This window comes from Capricornis sumatraensis, chromosome 12, assembly GCF_032405125.1.
Source record: "Capricornis sumatraensis isolate serow.1 chromosome 12, serow.2, whole genome shotgun sequence".
Taxonomy (NCBI): Eukaryota; Metazoa; Chordata; class Mammalia; order Artiodactyla; family Bovidae; genus Capricornis; species Capricornis sumatraensis.
The window spans coordinates 29,105,902-29,127,651 of record NC_091080.1 but is presented as its reverse complement, the minus strand read 5'-3'; the positions used below and the strand labels follow the sequence as shown (position 1 = coordinate 29,127,651).

The window sequence follows — 21,750 nt, the reverse complement described above, 5'->3', positions numbered from 1 at the left end:
GCTGCAGTGAGAAGCCCTCGCGCCTCAAGAGAGAGTAGCCCCCGCTCACCGGGGGGCTGGAGAAAGCCTGAGGCGGGGGGCTCAGGCAACTGGAGAAAGCCCGAGCACAGCAATGATGACCCTGAACAGCCATAAATAAATGCATAAATAAATCTTTTTAAAAAAGGAAGAAAAGAGAAACCAGCTTCAAGCCTCTGTTCAGCAAAGATTGGAATGGACAAGAAGCTGTAAGATTATGTTAATGAGATGGGGAGAAAGTAGGGTTTCTTCTCTCAATTAGAGAAAAAGAAAGGCAATTACAAACTGTGGCATGAACCAAAATATCTTACAAGAAAGTCCTGGCCCAAAGTCAAAGGAAACTAAAATGTAGCATGATTTTGAGAGATGTATGAAGGTAAGCAGGAATATTCCATTTGCCACATTCTTCTTAAGTGACAGAAGTACTGATTTGTAGAGTAAGACGTTGTGGCCTCTTCCAGTGAACACTGTTTTTATAATCGCCATATTGTCAATAGAGCATCGATTGACTTTTCAGATTTGAGAATCTACTTACAGATAAAATGGGGAAGACAAATACGTTTACAGAACAAGAATGGAAAATGGGATCGATCTCAGCAATGTACAAAGTGGACAGAGGCTGAGAGACGTGGGGAGGAGCGGGAGAGAGCTTGCTGGGGGTTCTCATGCTCGCCTGATATCACAGAAGTCCGTATACTGCACAGCACTGATGAAGGAGTCAGGTGAGGTTTGAAGCTTATTCCTGAAGTTACAAATTCGGGATAACTAACAGAAGAATTAAAGAGAACTCATGTAGCTGTTAAAGGAGTTCAGAACACGCCACTCCAAATTATGCCACTTTGGCACGTTGATGATTTTGAACAGAAGGCAGTTGAGAACAGTAGATGTGGAAGGGCACTCTGATCTCCCCCCCTTTCCTGCTCAAATCAGGTCTTTGAATTTCCCTTGAGAAAGGTGTTCTTCCTTTACCAGGAGGAAAAGAATGTTCATTTCACCGGGGACTGGGAGTCAGTGCTGAAATGGTCCTGTGCAAATAGCCCGACTGAAATAACCCTTGTCTTCCATTAGTTTCTCCCCGTGTATTTACTGGGGACAGTACTGCTCAGCCCAAGCCCCCTGGTCTCTTCACATCCCTGCAGTTACTGGTCTTTGGGTAAACAGGCATATGAGTTTTGGGGCCTGACAGCTTATTCAGGTCATTTTCCTTTTGAAGATTCCCATGTACGTGTCAACATAGTAAATCAAATGTCTATGCTTTTCTTTTTAATCCATTTATGTCAATTAATTCTTAAACCAGCTTACAGAACCTAAGAGGGGAGGAAGAAGTTTCTCCTCCCCTACATCATCAAAAATTGGATGGAGGGAAGGGAAGGGGAAACTATAATTTATATCATAATTTTTCAGGATGGGCAGTTAATAGTGGGCCTTCCCCAGTAGCTCAGGTAGTAAATAATCCACCTGCAATGCAGGAGACCCCAGTTAGATTCCTGGGTTGGGAAGATTCCCTGAAGAAGGGGTAAGCTACCCACTCCAGCATTCTTGCCTGGAGAATCCCTGTGGACAAAGGAGCCTGATGGGCTACAGTCCATGGGGTCGCAACGAGTCGGACATGACTGATCAACTAAGCACAAAGAAATAGTAATAGAAATAGTAGTATAAGTATAAAGATTGTTGCCAGAACTGCAGTTAGAAGTGGTTAAAACTGGTAGCCTCTGGGAAGTTTTGTACTAGAAGTGAGCTTAGGGTTTAGGCAGAGACACTGTTCTGATGTCATGTACGTGATTGTTTTGGTAAAAAGAAAAAAAAAAAGTTGTATTGATCAGCAACAAAATTTTTTTAAAGGAACAACATAATCAGATATCTTAGAGAATCCTAGTTAATCCAGTTTTTGAAATTTTAGGCAAAGGAACATTTCTCTGATGAGGAAATGCTAAATATAATTGCAGAGATTTCCTTACCCAAAATTTTAAATATAGCCTGTAAGCATTTTTAATTTTCCTAAATTTGCCCTTATGCAGGAGGAAAAAACTAGTTCCTGCTCTGATAGAGATACTTAAATGCCACGTTTGTTAAGAGAGATCTTGGGGTTTTTTTGGAGGTGAGACACGAAGTACTCTGAAGTACTTCTGGATTAATCCAGAATTTAGTTTATTTACTATAACATTTAGACTCTTGGACAAAATTTTCAGCTAATTTTTTTTCTCCGTCTGAACACAGCTCTGATTTTAGAATGCCAGTCACTGAAAACAAACATTCACTTTGGGTGGATCCATTTCCAAGGTTGGCCCCCACCTGCCCCTGCCCGTGCACACTGGGATTGCGCGGTGCGGGGCTGAGGTGCCGGCTGGGATGTGTGCTCCTGCACGCTGGGCAAGGGGTGCTGCCCGCACAGGGGTGTGCCTCCGGTGCCATCTCCCGGGTGTGATGCTGAATTGGAGCATGTTTTCCTTTTCTTCTCTCCAGGAAGGTCCTTATGTCTACTTGTCTATGGTGGGAAACATCACAGACTCAGATACCTTGATCGCTTCATTGTGTGAGTAATGTAAAGCGTTGGCACTTGCCGCATTTGAGGGGTCAGTTCCCTACGGCTGTCCACTAAACGAGTACCTGTACCCCACGTTGTACGATTCTGTTTGCATGCAATGTCTGGAAGAGACAGATCCATGGAGACAGATGACAGATTAGTGGGTGCCTGGGGGTGCAGGAAGGGAGCGGGATTTGGCCAGAAATGGGAAATGACTAACAGTGGGTACAGGTTTCTTTTGCGAAGTAGAAACTAATGTAAAGTGAGGTTGTGGTGATTCAAATCTTGGAATGTACTAAAACTTGTTGAATTATACACTTTAAACAGGTTTAAGAAAAAACAGACCTGGCACATGGATTATATCTCAATAAAGGTATATTTTAAAATGTTTGCACTGGGTGCAGATTGAGGAGTCTGCAGTATTTAAACCGGGTGTTTTTCATACTTTTAACATTTATTTGTATATAAATGTATATATATTGTACAGGCTTCCCAGGTGGCTCAGATGGTAAAGAATCTGCCTGCAATGCGGGAGACCTGGGTTCGATCCCCAGGTCAGGAAGATCCCCTGGAGAAGGGCATGACAACCCACTCCAGTATTCTTACCTGGAGCATTCCATGGACAGAGGAGCCTGGTGGGCTGCAGTTACATATATATATTCTTGTAGATAATTTCCAGAACTCTCCCTGCTCTGCAGAGGTATTAACTAGTTTTCCTTAGTGATCCAGTGGTCAAGAATCCACCTTCCAGTGCAGGGGACACAGGTCCGATGCCTGGTTGGAGAACTAAGATCCCTTATGTCTCAGAACAACTAAGTCCATGTGCCGCAACACAGACCCAGCACAACCAAACCAAAGGACGCAGATTGCTTGGGGTTCTTGTTAAAATGCAGATTCTGATTCAGAGGGTCTGGGGTAAGGCCTCCTGGATATTGATCTGTGGATTGTCCTTTGATTCACCAGGATGTAGAACTTGTTAAAGATGGTAAGGAAGACTTTATTCCACAGAGACCACAGCAGTGGGAGAGAGATTGGCTCAACCCTTAATCAGGGACATGTGTTCATGTTCAGTCAGGCATGTCCGACTCTTTGCAACCCCATGGAGTGTACCTGCCAGGCCCCTCTGTCCATGGGACACTCCAGGCCAGAATACTGGAGTGGGTGGCCACCGCCTCCTCCAGGGGCTCTTCCCAACCCAGGGATCAAATTCACGTGTCTTACATCTCCTGCATTGGCAGGCAGGTTCCTTCCCACTAGTTCCACCTGGGAAGCCCCAAAATGGAATTCTCTGGGCAAGAATGCTGGTGAGGGCTGCCATTTTCTTCTCCAGTGGATCTTCCTGACCCAGGGACTGAACCCGGGTCTCCTCCATTGGAGGTGGATTCTTTACTATCTGAGCCGCCAGGGAAGCCCTAGATACAGGGATAGGTGGAGATTTATAGGCTGGGAACAGGGTCAGAGACAGTGGATGGAAAATTATTAAGAAGAAACATCAAGGCTGGGGGACTGATGATAGACTCAACAGGATCCTTGCTAAAGGCAGGCCAGGGTATTGCTATGAAGGGTGGGGGATGAGGAATTAGATTCGATATCAGGAGTGATTGGTAATCTGCACTCCCTGTTTATAGCAGCAGCATCTATTATACCACAGCCAAGGCATGAAACAACCTGAGTGTCCACTGACAGATGAGTGGATAAACAACCTGCATTGTATTTATCTGACTCTTCAACCCCATGGACTGTAGCCCGCCAGGCTCCTCTGTCAATGGAATTCTGGCAAGAATACTGGAGTGGGTTGCCATGCCCTTCTCCAGGGGATCTTCCCTTCCCATGGATCGAACCTGGGTCTCCTGCATTGCAGGTGGATTCTTTACCGCCTGAGCCACCAAGGAAGCAGAATATTATTCAGCCGTAAAAAGAAGGAAATCCTGCAGTTTGTGATGACACAGATGGGCTTTGAAGAACATTATGCCAAGTGATAGAAACTAGACAGAAAAAAATGAAAACTACAATATCTCATTGTTATGTGGAATTTGAAAACCTGAAACTCATTTTAGAGAAGGATCAGATTTGTGGTTACCAGAGGCAGGGGCTGGGGAGTGGCAGAATTCGATGAAGATGTTCAAAAGGTACAGACTTCTAATTATACAATAAATTCTTACTAGGGATGTAATGTATGACACAGTCAATGCAATTAACACTGCTGTGTGGCATTTATAAAGCTGTTGAGAGAATAAATCACTAAGGTTACTCAGCAGGATTCTTGGGCCGAGCCCAGAACCCAAGGTGCTGGGGCCGGTTAAGAAAGAGTCGCCGCCCCTCGCGTCCTCACCTCTGCGCTGTGGCAAAGGCCACGGCCGTCGCTTGGCTCCTGGGTGCCCCCTCCAGCTCTGCCTGTGCCTCTTTCTCTAAACCTCTGCCCGAGCCTGGCGGTCAGTCGCAGGATAAAGGACGAGGATCACATTAGCTTTGTTAATGCTCTGCTTGCCCTTTCCCTCCCTTTATAGGCATTGAACCTGCAAAGAGATGGTCAAAGTTAAGCGATAGATGAGAGGCCAGAAGTCTGGTACACTGGGGCGGGAAGATAGCAGGGCCTGCTTCCCCTTCCCACCCCGCCTTCCTCTCCAGCATTTATGCTGCCCCTGCCGCTCCCCAGGCCCCACTTACACATGCACGCACGCACGCGCGGGCACACATCCTGTCTCCTTCAACTTGCTGAATTACCTGTAGTTTCAGACACACCAAGCACTCTCAGCCCCAGGCTTTTGCTCAGACTTTACCCCTGAAACACCTCTCCCTCCCCTATTCAGGGCTCGCCTCCTGTGATTTAAGACCTGAGATGTTTTTGTTGTTGTTTCTCCATGAAATGCACTTTATTTCTGTAATTCAGATTATTTCTTAGCACAAGTTCCAGAAGAGGCCATTTGATTTAGGGAGTAAGAGCTGTGTTTCAGTTCATACACACTTCCCAAGGTGGGGGCAACTGACGCACCACTCGAGGGTCTATGTGGGGCTCGTGTTAAATGACCCCCCTCCTCTAACTGGCCCTTGAGACTGGACCGGGTACCTTTTGGGACAGAAACGAATGGTGGGCTGGCCACTGATCTGTGGGGTGCTTATCCTCACTTCCATCGCCTGGATTGCTGGCAGTTGGATGGCATCTTCGACTCAATGGACACGAGTGTGAGCAAACTCTGGGAGATGGTGAAGGACAGGGAAGCCTGGCGTCCTGCGGCCCGTAGGGTCACAGAGTTGAATGCACCTGAGCAACTGAACACCAACAGTGGAAGGTCTGGGAGTGAGAGAAGAGCCTGAGATTAAGACCCAGGATTGCGTGTGCCTCAACTCCTGGTAAAATCCAGAGGCCCTCAAACGCCCTCAGTGCACCGCCCCTCCCCACCCTGCTTGCCTGTATAATAGAAGTCTAGACAAGCAGCCCCTCACCCCCACGCCCTCCCAGCTCGCGGACCAGCAGGCGCCTGTGTGTCCCTGAGGAGCCGGCTTCAGTGCCCTGCCAGCCCTGAGTTACTGCAGCAGGCCAGCCACGTTGCCCGTGGGAGCAGGGCTCACCCACGCTGGTGTTAGTGCGGAGCCCGCCTCGCACGGCCCCTCCCCGATCCCTCTGGGTCCTAGTGCGGCGCCCCCCGTGGCCCCCGTGGCCCGTGTCCTCCTCTCCCAGCCTGCGAGTGTCACACCACCAGGGAGCGGCCGTCAGCCTCATCCGTCCAGTGTCGCCCGCCTGTTGTGTGCTGAGCCTCCCCATGAGCCCAGGGTGACGCCTCCCTCCCCTGTAGGGTGAAGAGGAGGTGATCGGAACCCCTCCGCTCCTGGTCTGTGCAGTGCCTCCCCTCCCTGGCCCCGTTCTCTGTCCCTGTCACTTACTGCGTGAGCCACCAGCAGGCAGACTTCGTGTTCTGTGCTAGGCATTCTTGAGGTCTAGCACAGAGGCGTCTATATGCTACAAAAAACTGTTGAATTAAAGAAGGAAATGGGGACTTCCCTGGCGGTCCAGTGGCTAAGACGCCCCGCTCCTGACGCCCCGGGTTCAGTCCCCGGTCAGGGCACTAGATGCTCGTGCTGCAATTAGGAGTTCCCGCGCTGCTCCTAAAGATCCCGCGTGCTGCAACAAAGCCTGCAGATCCCTTGTGCCCTAAGACCCAGCTACAGCCAAATAAATAATTTTTTTTTTAATGAATGGATAGGGTTATTTTTGTGAATGTCTGAATACCCACTAATCTCTTCGCTCCTAAAGCACTGACCTTTCACTTGTGATATTTTCTTAGATTTGGGGTACACTAGGTGGTGTATTCCACCTGTTGTATCTGTGTTTAAATTTAAAGGGAAAACTTTTACTTTCACTGTTAGTTGTTTCCTGGTGAGGTCACGGCTGGCAGTCAGCTAAGGACAGGCTGGACGCCTCTGCCAGTTGTGTCTGCCGCTCACAGAATCTCCGCTCAGCATGTGTCTCTGTGTTATCTCATTTAATAGCTCGCTCTGTTTACTGGCCTGTCCTTTTCCTGAGGACAGCCTTTCATCAGAAACCTCTGTCCCCAGCCCCAGAGAGACCCTAACTCTAACCATTAAGAGACTGTTGTTTTGTGCTGTTCAGACCAGATCAGTCAGATCATGGAGCTAATTTTGGACCATTCATAGCTTTCCTAAGTTATGTGAGAACCGTGAGAGCAGGGGTCACCCACAAAGAGAGTGAAGCAAAGAGGTGGGGGCGTTCGGTTCTTTTCTCCCCCCACTGGTTATGTGAGATCTTAGGACCAGCATGTATTACTTTGGTAAACAGGAAAAGAAAGAGATAAAGACAGAGAAGGAGAGGAGGAGGAAGGAAAAAAGAGACGAGGGAAGGAAATATGACTTCATGCAACGCCCGGGGTCTAGCACTAAAAAGGCTGTCTGACCTCATAGTGCTTTCTGGAAGAAACCATCCTGATAATGGGGTCTGAAAAGGTTTCTTAGTGCACACCTACCCCCGGGTCAGCACAGCTGAGGCTTTCCTGGTGGCTGTTGTTAGTGAATACTCTGTAGCAGACTGAAATGCCCCCTTTGTCCATTTCAGATTCATTCCGTAGTCCAGGCTGTGTTGCCCCCCTCCCCTCCTTGCTGGCCCCTCAACACTCAATTCCTCTTCAGTTATTAATAAACGTGTTTTTATAAACATCTCCTGAACAGTAATTTCCCCACATCTGACTAATACAAACTTTATATTGAAATTTTAAAGTTAGGAATTATAATGCATCTACCAAGATAATTACTAAAGATTATCTTTGCAAAGTCTGACTGTGTCGAACTGATTTAGAATTCTGCTGCTTACGATGAAAAAGGAGGAGGTGAAGAAGCCACGCCTGTGAAAGCACTTTGGAAAATGCACACCATTTTACAAATATAACGTGATGTTGTTATCAGTACTGGTGTCCAGGGGTAATGGGTTTTTGTCTCAGGACCCCTCTTTCCTTCCACTAAGGCATCATGAAGACTGTAGAGAGAATGGCGGTTCAGTTATTCTTTTTATCTCCTCCAAATGGGGGGGGAGGAGGTCATTTTCACCAACTGTCATAAAAATAATTGCCAGATGAGTAGCAAAATGTATTTATTTTTAGGGAAAGAATATGGCAAAGCTGATGCAAGATGGCTTAATTTTGATCCAGCCATCATGTCTGTGGAAATTCTGATGGTCGTCCTGGGTGGGTCTCTGGCACTGGTCCTCGTTTATGCCATCGTCAAAGAGAAACATTATCAGTAAGTGCTCTCCCCTCTCCGGCTGGAAAGAGGAGAAACACCAGCTGTTCCGATGCCAGAGTGTCATGTGGCGTGGATGACAACCACCGTTGTTTGTTGGACGAAAAGTAGAGTAGAAAGTCGTTTGATGTAGTGTAATTTCGGATCGGTCAAAATAAAAAACACTAGAAATATGATGGCAGTGACAGCCTCAACACTGTATAGACAAGCACAGGGCTAGCAGCTTTGGGTGACTGGCCACCAGTATTGTGGAAAATCAAAGGGTAGTTATTTTCATCTTCCGCCCCCAAATCATTCTAGAAACTTCTCTTCCACGTGTCACAAAGAGAAGTCTCTTAGGTAATTCTGAGGTGGACATGCAAGATAAATAGGTCTTTTCAGAGGCAGCCTTTAGAAGGTATGCGGAAGGCTGAAGAGCTGGGAGATAGAGGAGAAAGACGGCAGATTAGCCATCCATCAGTGAGGCCCTGAAACTGTGAACTCCACCCCCTCCCTCCGTTCCCTTCCTCTACTCCTTAGGGACAGAGTGACCTGGGACGTACAGATCGCTTTCCTGGGAATGATTCCCAGGGAATGGTTTTAGACTCATGTCAGCTGGGCACAGTGGCATTCCATTTTCCACCATCTTGGATCAAAGAAGTCTGTGTAAAACTTCGTCATGAAATTTCAGACTTGAAGAAACCTCAAAAGTCATTTACTCTACTCACCCCCGCCCGATTTTACTTAGAGAGTTGGTAGGAAAAATTTCCTTCTGGGCGCCTGTGGTTGTTGTTCAGTCGCTCAGTTGTGTCCAGACTCTTTGTGACCGCATGAACTGCAGCATGCCAGGCTCCCCTGTCCTTCACCGTCTCCTGGAGCTTGCTTCTGGACACCTTACATGTCCATCATCGTGGCTGTGGGTTTGCTACGTTTACCCATGTGTATATTATTTCAAACATTTTCACACATATGTGTTGCTGAATATGTACCAGGCACGTGCTTTATCTACATATCTCATTTAATCTCCACAGTATTATTTGAGGTGGTGGTTGTTTAGTCGCTAAGTCATGTCTGACTCTACAGACCCCATGGGCTGTAGCCTGCCAGGCCTCCTCTGTCTATGGGATTTTCCAGGCCACAATACTACAGCGAGTTGCCATTCCCTCCTCCAGATCTTCCCGACCCAGGGATAGAACCCCGGTCCCCTGCATTGTCAGGTGAATTTTTTGCCAGCTAGCCACCAGCAAAGCATTATTCAAGGAAGGGACTATTAGGCCCTTTTCCAACAGGTGAGATTCGAGCTCATAAGTTCACATCCAGGTCTCTCTTTCCTGACTTCACTAAACCTTCCAAGGGATAGGACTGGATACCCAAGAGACCTTCTTTAACTCCGAGCGTAGTCTAGAGAGGGTACTGTTGCTTCTCCGAGGAGAGTGTCTCTTCGTTGTGTCCGACTCTTTGTGACCCCACGGACTGTAGCCCACCAATTTCTCTGCCCGTGGGATTCTCCAAGCAAGAATACCGGAGTGGGTTGCCATTTTCTTCTCCAAAGGGAAATGAAAGCATGGGTCTTCATCAGTGATCAACTTGCCCCATCAAGGGAGCTCTGTGTGAAACTGGAGGTCCCACTTCAGGGAGGTGATCTGCTGTGGGAGATGATGTTGGTATAGCTGGCAGTTTCATCGCTGTCTCTTTCTCTCTAACAGGCATTTTGTGCAGATTACCCTGAGTGTGTGTGAATTGTATGGTGGGTGGATGACCTTCTGCCCAGACTGGCTTATGGGAAGCCCCAACCTCAACACCAACAGTTGGCTCTACTTTTGGGTCTATCTGGTATTTTTGAATGGTATTTGGGTTCTGATTCCAGGACTGTTACTGTGGCAGTCATGGGTAGAACTCAAGAAAATGCATCACAAAGGATCTAATTCACGCAAAAAATTTCAGTGAATTTTCAAAGTCATAAACACTGTCAGCTTGCTTTATGAAAATGAATCCTTTTTGTTGGGCCAAAATGTAATGCATTCCAGTCTGTGCTTTTCTTTTTTTTATTGTCATTTTGGAACAACCTAATTGATTTCAGTGGAATCAATTTCAAATGGACTGTAAGGTTGACGAGTTTTTGCTGTTGTTGTTTTTTTCCAATTAAATGGCAATACAGGGAACAGAATAAATTTTAAACAGAATAAAACACATTTAATTATATCCTTTTATGGCTAACATTAATTGTTGTACGTTAATAAAGCCAATTATCATGAAATGCCGTAGAGCATGTTATATTAATTTTATATTTCAAAGAACTTATTGTTGCTTCAACTTCTGATCTTCCCACCAGTCTTTTGATTACTAAAGTGAAACCAGAAATGAAATGAATGCTTCTGTTTTGTGTTTGTACTGTAGCAAATTTGTGAAGCCAACAGAAAAAATGACAGTAGAAGGAGTTTATGAGTGGGTTAACTCCTCATGGGTGAACACTGGGGTTTCACCAACAGCTGATTAATTTATACCTGTTCTCTTGCAAGGAGGAAGAGTTGAAATACCTTACAAAAATACGATAAAAAGTAAATCAGGAAATAGGGACATAGGGAAAGTAAGAGTGAGAAATAATAAGATGAAGGCAAAGTTAATACGCAGAAAGGCATGCCATGATGTCGTGTGTAACTGATACAAGTGACACATAAATTTGACATTTTCCTTCAGCACCAAGAGGGAAACACTGCCACACGCTGTCGCAGGCCAGCAGATTTCGGCAGATGTTGCAGCAGTTCTGTCCAAGGTGGGGAGCGGGTACTCACCTTAACTCGTCCAACACCTGCTTTTCTTATGGCCTCTTAGCGCACGGATGTATTCTCTTGCCTAGGAGGGTTGCCTGGCACATACATACACCAGGCACTTGCTTGGCCACTGCGGCTGCTGTCATTCAGCCCAGCCTATGTTCCACCTCTATCTAGGTTTCCTCTTATCGTGCAGAGAGCTGCAGGTATAGTCCTGGATGCCACATTTGTTTCACCGTTTGAGGTATTTGTGAGAGGTTTGAAGGGTGAAAGCATGGAGACCGTTTTCAACTGTTCCTTTTCACTGTTGTTTTTCTGTTCTCCGGTGACAGGGAATGTCTATGGAATTCTCCTGCATAAAATACCTAGAGTAATCACTGTTTTTCTATGCTTCTATCTTGAATGATACTTGACTACGATATTTGTTGAATACTGAATGAATATGGGCAAGTACGCTTGAGGAATATTATATGAGCACATTAAAGACTTCGGAAGTTCTGCAGTATGAAGCGAGATTAATTTGTTAAGCCCAACTTTCCCCAGCATATATCAGACCACTTTAACAAGTGGGATGGTTGTTTCATGGAACATCAGGTAGGGGGAAGCTCTGAGTAACAGTCCAATTTAATGAGATTAAAAACAAACCAGTAAATAATTAAAGTAGCATTTTAAAAAATGTCATTTGGTATAGCATTCTAATATTTAGGGGAAAACAGAAAGATATTCAAGTCTTACACAGAAAGCAAAGACAACTACAAAACACTGAGAGAAGTTAAATAAGACCTAAATAAGCAAGAGAGATATGCATGTTCATGGATTGGAAGGCTTAATGTTGTAAAAAGTTCAGTTCAGTTCAGTCACTCAGTCATGTCCGACTCTTTGCGACCCCATGAATTGCAGCACACCAGGCCTCCCTGCCCATCACCAACTCCCGGAGTTCACTCAGACTCATGTCCATCGAGTCAGTGATGCCATCCAGCCATCTCATCCTTGGGCGTCCCCTTCTCCTCCTGCCCCCAATCCCTCCCAGCATCAGAGTCTTTTCCAGTGAGTCAACTCTTCGCATGAGGTGGCCAAAGTACTGGAGTTTCAGCTTTGGCATCATTCCTTCCAAAGAAGTCCCAGGGCTGATCTCCTTCAGAATGGACTGGTTGGATCTCCTTGCAGTCCAAGGGACTCTCAAGAGTCTTCTCCAACACCACAGTTCAAACGCATCAATTCTTCGGCGCTCAGCCTTCTTCACAGTCCAACTCTCACATCCATACATGACCAAGGAAAAACCATAGCCTTGACTGAACTGACCTTGGTTGGCAAAGTAATGTCTCTGCTTTTGAATATGCTATCTAGGTTGGTCACAGCTTTTCTTCCAAGGAGCAAGCATCTTTTAATTTCATGGTTGCAATCACCATCTGCAGTCATTTTGGAGTCCCCAAAAATAAAGTCTTGACACTGATTCCACTGTTTCCCCATCTATTTGCCATGAAGTGATGGGACCAGATGCCATGATCTTCGTTTTCTGAATGTGGAGCTTTAAGCCAACTTTTTCACTCTCCTCTTTCACTTTCATCAAGAGGCTTTTTAGTTCCTCTTCACTTTCTGCCATAAGGGTGGTGTCATCTGCATATCCGAGGTTATTGATATTTCTCCCAGCAATCTTGATTCCAGCTTGTGCTTCTTCCAGCCCAGTGTTTCTCATGATGTACTCTGTATATGAGTTAAATAAGTAGGGTGACAATATACAGCCCTGACATACTCCTTTTCCTATTTGGAACCAGTCTGTTTTTCCATGTCCAGTTCTAACTGTTGCTTCCTGACCTGCATATAGGTTTCTCAAGAGGCAGGTCAGGTGGTCTGGTATTCCCATCTCTTTCAGAATTTAATCGATCTATAGATTCCATGAAATCCCAATTAAAATCCCAACAGATTTATCTGTTTGCCATTTTTTAAATAAGTTGATTTTAAGATATTTTATGGCAATGCAAAGGGCCAAGAAGGCGAAGACAACATTGTGAGAGCTCAGAGCTGGAGGACTTTCTCTACCAGACATTCAGTCTTAGTATAAAGCTGCAGTAATTACGGCAATGTGGTGTTGGTACAGGAAAACCAGTGAGCAGACAGACCCATGAAGCAGACTAGAGAGACCAGAAACAGACCTTCCTGTATGGACTCTGGATTTAGGACGAAGGTGCCACTGCAGAGCAATGGGGAGAGGACAGTCTTTTCAGTAAATGGTGCTGGGTCAGTTGCATATCCATGTGGGGAATATGAATTTTGATCCTTACCTCACACCATGCATAATATCAACTCCAGATGAATTGTTGATTTTAATATGAAAGGCAAATAATAAAGCTTCAGGAAGAAAAAATAGGAGAATATAGCCTTTAAAAAGATTCAAAACCAGCAATAAGTTTGACTACTTTAAAATCAAGTGTTGATACTTTGGATTATCAAAATCCATCATTAAGAGAAAAAAAAAAAGGAACCCAGAAGGTGGAAGACATTTGTAGTACATATAGCTGACAGAAGACCTATCCCAATGTGTAAATCAATTAGACGAAGACATGCAATTTAATAGAGAAAAGTTGATGAGATAATTTGACTAAATACTTCACAAAAGAGAAGGGATTTTGGGGAATGATAATTAAGGCCACAAGATGTTGCTGTGTGCTGCTGTGGTTAGTCACTCAGTCATGTCTGACGCTTTTCAGCCCCATGGTCTGTAGGCCACCAGGCTCCTCTGTCCCCATGGATCCTGGAATGGGTTGCCACGCCCTCCTCCAGGGGATCTTCCCAACCCAGGGATCAAACCCAGGTCTCCCACACTGCAGGCGCATTCTTTACCTACTGAGCTACCAGAGGCCTGTTAAAATGGCTAAAAATGGGAAGACTGACAATGATGAGTGCTGGTGAGGACGCAGAACCACTGACTTCTCATGCACTGCTGGTGGAGTGTGAAGTGGAGAACTGGTTTGAAATGGAACTGAGCGTGTGCATGCCCTGAAACCCAGCTTAGGCATGCTTCACAGAAGTGCTGACTCTGTGCGCCAGAACGGCAGCAGCATTCATCATGACCCCAAACCAGAACCAACCTAAATGAATAAACTGTGGGATATACATATATAATGGACTGTAGATACGTACAGTGAAAATTCCAATATGAAAATTAACAACCGACTTCATAGTAACATGGATGCATTACACAAAAAAAGTTATAAGTAAAAGAAGCCAGAGCAAGAGGGTACATATTGTATGATTCAATTTCTGTAAGCTTCAAAAATAGATAAACTAGGGGAATTCCCTGGCAGTCCAGCTGGTTAGGACGGCTTGCTTTCACCACTGAGCTGGAGGGTTCAGTTCCTGGTCAGGAACTAAGATCTCACAAACCGCGCATTAGGAAAAAAGTGTAAAAAAAATAAAAAAAGTGTATACATGTCAATTCCCATCTCTATGTATAAAAGAAATAACTAATGAGAAGAAAGAACTCTATCTACATTGAAGGAAATTCCGAAAAAGAGGGGATATATGTATGTGTATAGCAGATTCACTCTGCTGTACAGTAAAAAGTAACATTGTAAAGCAGCTATACCCCAATAAAAATTAATTTTAAAAAAATGGATAAAACTGTGGTGTTGGAAATCAGGACAGAGGTTGCCTCTGGGGAAGAGGGTGGGGATAGTGATGGGGAGAAGTCACAAAGGGGCTTCTGAGATGCTGGTAATGTTTTATTTTTTTCATTTGAGTGGTTGTTATAATTTGTGATAATTCATTCAGCTGTACCTGTATGAATGGTGTACTTTTGTCTATGTATGTTATACTTCAACTTAAAAAGTTTATTTGTTGAGATTCCTGGTATAAAGACCTGAAAAATGTCTCCCCCAGGTCCTCGTGAAGAGAATGCTGTGTCCTTGACAGCAGTTTGAGTATGACTGGGGCTGTTCTAACAGTGTCCCCCACGTGGGCTGAAGGCAGGATGCCAGAGAGAGTCTGGATCAGCCTTTCTATGAGGGATTACTAGTTGTTTCCAGTACTTTGCTCTCTGCTGATCTGGCTCAAGCCACGGGTAAACAGAGTAGAGGAAAATGGACGGGCTTACGTATCGTGCAGGCAGTCCTAAAAATACGACTTTTCTCAACTGAGCTTTTGCTGAGTATTGGATGGGAGAGAAATGGAGGTTATAGACCCTGACAGGACCCTGGGAGACAGATACATTTTACTGCCAAGTAAGGACCTGAATGTTTTAACCCTTCAGTGAATGGGAAGGATTGGTGTCCCCATATGAAGTCTAACAGGTCACTGAACAAAAGCCTGTCTCCCAGTGACAGGGAGTTAGGGGCAAGGTGACACGGGTAATACTGTATTTCATTAACTCTAAGATAGATATTTTCACCCACATTTTAACATTTTTAAAATGAGAATGCATTTTACAGCTGATGTGTCATAGCTGACTAGACCATGTTTTTTGTTTCAAAAATATGATCATCTATAATCACATCTTGAAAGTGAAAGTTAGTCATGTCCGACTCTTTGTGACCCCATGGACTATCCAGTCCATGGACTTCTCCAGGCCAGAATACTGGAGTGGGTAGCCATTCCCTTCTCCAGGGGATCTTCCCAATCCAGGGATCGAACCCAGGTCTCCCGCATTGCAGTGGATTCTTTATCAGCTGAGCCCCCAGGGAAGCCCTATGGCATCTTAGACTCAATTAGATAAGTCACTACCTTCAATATTGTTCCTCTCTTCAAGTGTGAATATCTCCAACTACTTGGATTCAAATGTCTAAAGTCTAAATTTTACTTGGGATCTTAAGAATCATTTACTCCAATATCTGCCCCACCCCCGCACCCCCATTCCATCACATTTGTTTCCTAGGAGCTGTCCATAGAAGGCATATTTTGATGATTTGCCTATCAAATGATTTGCAATGAATTATGAATTGCTTATATTAAAGGCAGCTAGATTCCTGCAAACTGTCCATCCTTTCTCAGTGTTTCTACCATAAATTTCCTCTGTGTGCTCTTCCTTTCCAAGTAATGTTGAGGCAAATATCAGCATAATCCATCTAAAATCAGAGTCTAAATGATGATGTTTTCTTGTATTTAATTATGTCAGCTCTACAGTCCTGAAGTGCTAGCACTGAGGCTTTAGGAAAAGTCTACAGGCTGCAATGTTGTTCAGTCGCTGAATCATGTTCAATTCTTTGCAACCCCACGGACTGTAGCCCACTGCTCCTCTGTCATCCAGTGTCTCTCAGAGATTGCTCAATTTCATGTCCATTATGTCGGTGATGCTGTCTCAGTTCAGTTCAGTTGCTCAGTCGTGTCTGTTTGCAGCCCTATGGACTGCAGCACCCCCATGGGGTCGCAAAGATGCTATCTAACCATTTCATAAAACTTTGTCCAAAAAAGGCTTGACGGAAACCAAAACGCACAAAGTTTGGAGAAGAATCCTTTGTTTTCTTTCTTTTCAAAGTATTCTTAAAATCCATGTACCGTTGTTCGTTATGGAAGCTGGAGTTTGGATCTAAAAATAATTTATAATGAGAATAATTGGATAAAGCCTTGAGAAAGGTTAACTGTTGCTGTCCTTACTCTTGTAAAACTCCCTCAAGGTCCATAAACACCCTGGCAGGCCTCCTCTACTCACTGTCCTTTTGGAAACTCTACATCTTCTCTCCCTTTCCGCTGCCTTGACACTCCGGCTGACCCGATATAACAAAACCACTTCTTCACTGTAGGACGCAGATCACATCCTTTAATTCATATTAAGGTGCTAGTAACTGATAGTGGTCGGATGTATCATCCTTCCCGGATATATTCGCATTTAAAAAATACAATTGATCCATGCCCGTTGATAAAAAATGGAAAATCCAGATAAGCAAAAAGAAAAATAATTAACCCCCAGTATCATCAGATAGGATCGCTATTACAAATTTAGTTTCCATTTCTCAAGCTGTTGCCTGTGCATGTATTAACATAGGTGGGAGAGGACACTTTAAACATGTGAAGAAGGGTTTTAACCTCCCCGCTCCCTTCCTCTCTCTCCCCCTTGCCCCAGATTTATCATCCAGGAACTAGCAGTATACTATACTTGTCCACACCGAACCAGCTGGATAGAATTACAGAACATGCCTCCATCCTTGAGAAATTCATGCGCTCACAGAGACTGATAGGTAGCAGTTATCATTTATTTTTGGAAACCAGTTTCCTTAGATGTTTGTGTCCACACAGATCAAGTTGACATCTTAAAATATTGGATTGGCCGCCTCCCAACTCTTCAAGGGAGGGATCAAGTGTGCTGAGCGTGCTGCAGTGCTACGTTTCAGGTGTTGAATCCTTTCCCCTTTGGAAGCCTCTCTCAGTCCCCTAGTCAGAAGAGGAGGACTCTGCATTCTTGCAGCCCTTGTCTGTGTCACTTAAGTGGCCTCGTATTGTTTTGTTATTTTTGATGTCCACCTTCCCAGCTGCGCATGGGCCCTTCAAGGCCACACTTAGAATCCAAGACTCATATATTGTTTAAAGGGGCCTTGAGTGGGGAGTAGGGGAAGAGAAATTGGGAGATTGGGATTGACATTTATATTCCTATATATAAAATAGATGACTGATGAGAACCTACTGTATAGCATGGGCAACGCAATGTTCTGTGGTGACCTAAATGGAAAGGAAATCTAAAAAATGGATGTGTGTATATATATGTGTGTGTGTGTATATAACTGAATCACTTTGTTGTACAGCAGAAACTAACAACATTGTAAAGCAACTATACTCCAATAAAAATGTTTTAAAAGCGGGGTGGGGCCTGGGTAAGTTCAGTTCACACACAAGGAGACTAAGGCTCAGAGAGGTTGGATAACCTGCCCAAGTCCACATAGCTTTTTAGTGAACTAGAACCGAGTTCACTTTAAGTACTTTTAGGGACTTCCCTGGGAGGCCATTGGTTAAGTCTTCACCTTCTGATGCAGTGGGTACAAGTTTTATCCCAGGCCTGGAGCTAAGATTCCATGGGCCTCCTAGAAAACATAAAATGTAGCAATTTTGTAACAAGTTCAACAAAGACTTAAAAGATGCTCCACATCAAATAAGTACTTTTTCAAGTCCAACCTTGTTAGACATGTTGCCAGAAGCCTGCAAGCTATGAAAATCATTCAGTTTTGTGGATTTTTTAATGGTCAAAAAAATTCAACCTCAGTACATTTTTGATCATCTGGGTCTATTCATTATACTTGAGGAGCCTCTCAATTTCATTGTTCTGTGTTTGCTGATGATTCATTTTAGTTAAAAAAATAAATATTCTGTCTTGGCCTCTCATTTCTGACTTGCTGTTTTGTGCTAAAAGGAACCGGGCACAGATTTTTGGCATTTCTTGGTTACATTCTGGGAGTCAGACTGCTTTTGGTCCCAGGGGTGCTGGAGGTGGGATCTAATCACTAAGAACTGGAAGCAGGGTCTCACCCAGTTGAGTCGCAGGAATTGGGTGGGTCTCATGGGCTTCTGAGCGCCCACAATTTGAACTGTCTCGGTTAAGTCATTGCCTGTAGGGAGGTAGGACCGCAAATTCATGCTCCCCGCAACAGCGACATCTGGCGGCCGTGGGGTAATTTGAGAGGCTGATCTGTGGGTTCTGATGGGATGCCCCGATTATATTTATTAATAGTAAAGCAATTGTCACTGTGGAAGCCACTGCCCTTTCCTGGGGAACCCCGTTTCCTCCCACGACACGCCCACCTCTAACCACCCCACACCCAGGATGCACCTGCAGCAGCTTCCTGCCTCCTGGGGGCCCCTCTCCTCCTAGCCCCACTGGCTGCCTGGGTGCAAAGAAGTGGACTTGGGCCATCTGGCAAGGGTCAGCCGCCAGCGGCCATGGTAGGTAGGGCAGGCCTGGCCTGCATTCTGGAGCTTGCAGGCCAGTGATTTACTGCCCGCTTGGGCATCAGGTGGCTGGGGTATTTTTAGTGTCCCACTCTGGGAAGTGTCAGTAGTTCACTAGCCCGAAGTTCTGTTCTGTGCAGAAAGGGTTCTGTGATCATGATCGAAACCTGTATCCTCTTCATTCTGCCTGCCTTGCTTTTCTTGTCATTCAGCCGCTCAGTCGTGTCTGACTCTTTGTGACCCCATGCACTGCAGCACGCTGGGCTTCCCTGTCCTTCACCATCTCCCGGAGCTTGCTCAAGCTCATGTCATTGAGTCGGTGATGCCATCCAACCATCTCATCCTCTGTCGTCCCCTTCTCCTCCTGCCCTCAATATTTCCCAGCATCAGGGTCTTTTCCAATGAGTCGGCCCTTCGCATCAGGTGGCCAAAGTATTGGAGCTTCAGCATCAGTCCTTCCAATGAATATTCAGGGTTGATTTTCTTCAGGATGGACTGGTTTGATCTCCGTGTAGTCCAAGGGACTCTCAAGAGTCTTCTCCAGCACCACAGTTCTTGCTTTAGAGCCTGGCTATTCCTGTCATCATATTAAGGGCTTTGAGATGTCCTGCAGTGGAGAAACCTGTGTAATTCCATTAAACCTAGCACCTCCCAAGCTTGTTGGACCACGGAACCCTCTTTTCAGGCCAGCAGCCCTTCACAACCTTCGGAACCGGTGGTTCACAGATCCAGGCTTGGGGAGTGCTGGCCCACATGCCACAGCTACGTCGTGAGAGCTGCCAGCTGCCTCGACTCGTGGCTGCATCCGCACCCCAGATGGCATCTCCTTGGACGCCAGTTGCTCCCAAAAGTGAACCTGAGCTCATCGTGAGTCAGTCCCGCCTGGACCATTGCCCCAGTCCTAATCCCTCTCCACGCTGGCTCTCCAACACCTCCCAGCCTGCCTGGTAGCCGAACCATTGGGAGGCAGCAGGGGAGAGAGGGGCCCCCCATGCCTCCACATCTGTTGCAATCCTCTTCCTCCTGCTCCCCTCCCCGCCCCCGCCCCAGATCAGCACCCAGAGGGTGCTGCTTGCTTTGAGGCCAGGAGCCCCTTAGACAGCAATCTTCTTGCTTTCTCTTGCTTTCTGCCTTCTGAGTTCTCATCCTGTGTTCCCCAACATCTGCTTGGAATGCCCTGGGCCTGGGAAAGAAAGTGAAAGTGTTAGCCGCTCAGTCACATCTGACTCTTTGTGACCTCACGAACTGTAGCCAGCCAGGCTCCTCTGTCCATGGGGATTTTCCAGGCAAGAATACTGGAGTGGGTTGCCATTCCCTTCTCCAGGGGATCTTCCCCACCCAGGGATCAAACCTGGGTCTCCTGCATTGTGGGCAGATACTTTACTGTCTGAGCCACCAGGGAAGCCCCTGGGCCTGGGAGGAAACTTTTATTAAGTGAATCAGTCCCACAGTCCTGACTTGGAAGACTTCAGCCCTGGCTACCCTGGCTGGCATTCTGAGAATGTATCACCTTTTTTTTTTTTTTCCCATTAAATCCAAGCAAGATGTGAACCACAGCCTTTGAATCTGTGAACTGGTCCTTCATCCCTGGTTTTCCTCCTCTTCACATCCCCAGACCCCCACGTTTTTGGTTGAGTCTCTCCCACTTGGCAGCCCCATTCCAAGCAGAGATGGTTCTGCAGGAAGAGCAAAGGTGGTTTGTTACAGGACTGAGTGCAATTAAATCCCAGAGGTCCTGCCAGCTGAGGTGCACTCCCCCTCGGCTGCATGCTGTCTTCTTCCTCTCTGCTTTGATCAACATTGTATAGGAATCTCTAAGTCCATTCCAGAATCTCTGGCTTCCAGAACCCATTGCCTGCTCTCCATTCTTAACTAAAACCTGCTCTCAGCATAGCATATAATCCGTATGTTCACATTAAGTTAGAATCAACTGAACACCCACAAGATGGAAGAGAGTTTTATGGCCCGGGACGACTCCTGGGAGCATGTGAAATTGGAAAACCAAGGAATCTTAAGAATTCCAAGAAGCAGTTTCACACAAAACTGAGAAGTAGCCATTACCACTGCATTTTCCCTCTCAACATCCATACGCCCCTGGCGTGATCATGTTCATGTCAGACTGTCCTCTGTACAAATGTCAAAGCACACGCCAAGTTTGTAGGTCATTTGCCATCCACCGCCCCTGTCTGAGGTTAGTTCTTTTCTTAACTCGTAAATGATTCAAGACTCAAGCTCTTTTTATGATTCGACCTTGGGATACCACCCTAGAGCATTATTTTATAAACCAGTGAAATCATGGTATAAAACTATAGATAGGTGGTTTCCACCATTTAGTGCCTGTATTAGTCACCCAGCACCGCGGGGGAAAGACACACAGTCTTCTCAGTGGCATGCAGTGGTAAGCATTGTGTTTGGAGCCCTGTAGGCGACCGGGATCTGGCCGATCCCGACTGGCCTCAGCTGGCCATCTCCGCTTGGGCTGCCGTGGCTTCAGGTCTCTGGACTACTTAGTAGGCTTTTGTTTGTTTTAAAATTATTTTGTCTTTGGCTGTGCTGGGTCTTTGCTGCTATGCTCAGGCTTTCTTCCAGTTGCAGAGGGCAGGGGGTGCTCTCTGGTTGTGGTGCGAGGGTTTCTCATTGCGGTGGCTTCTCTTGAGGCAGAGCATGGGCTCGAGGGCGCAGGCTTAGGAGTTGTGGTTCATGGGCTTCGTTGCCACTTGTCATGTGGGATCCTCCCGGAGCAGGGATCGAACCCACATCCCCTGTGCTGGCAGGTGGACTCTTAACCACCAGGGAAGTCCTTGGCGGTTTTGCTCTCATGCCTCTCATCCTCTCCTCCTC

The 21,750-nt window shown here is 45.8% G+C and overlaps 1 protein-coding gene across 1 annotated transcript in view; it reads left to right on the top strand.

The window, feature by feature from the left end:
• Positions 1 to 10,216, top strand: part of EBPL (EBP like) — a 34,720-nt gene extending 24,504 nt beyond the window's left edge. Inside the window, exons 3-5 of the mRNA XM_068984770.1 lie at positions 2,482 to 2,551; positions 8,152 to 8,290; positions 9,976 to 10,216. Coding sequence (XP_068840871.1) covers positions 2,482 to 2,551; positions 8,152 to 8,290; positions 9,976 to 10,216 — 450 coding nt within the window. The remainder of the gene's footprint in view (positions 1 to 2,481; positions 2,552 to 8,151; positions 8,291 to 9,975) is intronic.
• The last annotated feature ends 11,534 nt before the right edge of the window (positions 10,217 to 21,750 follow it).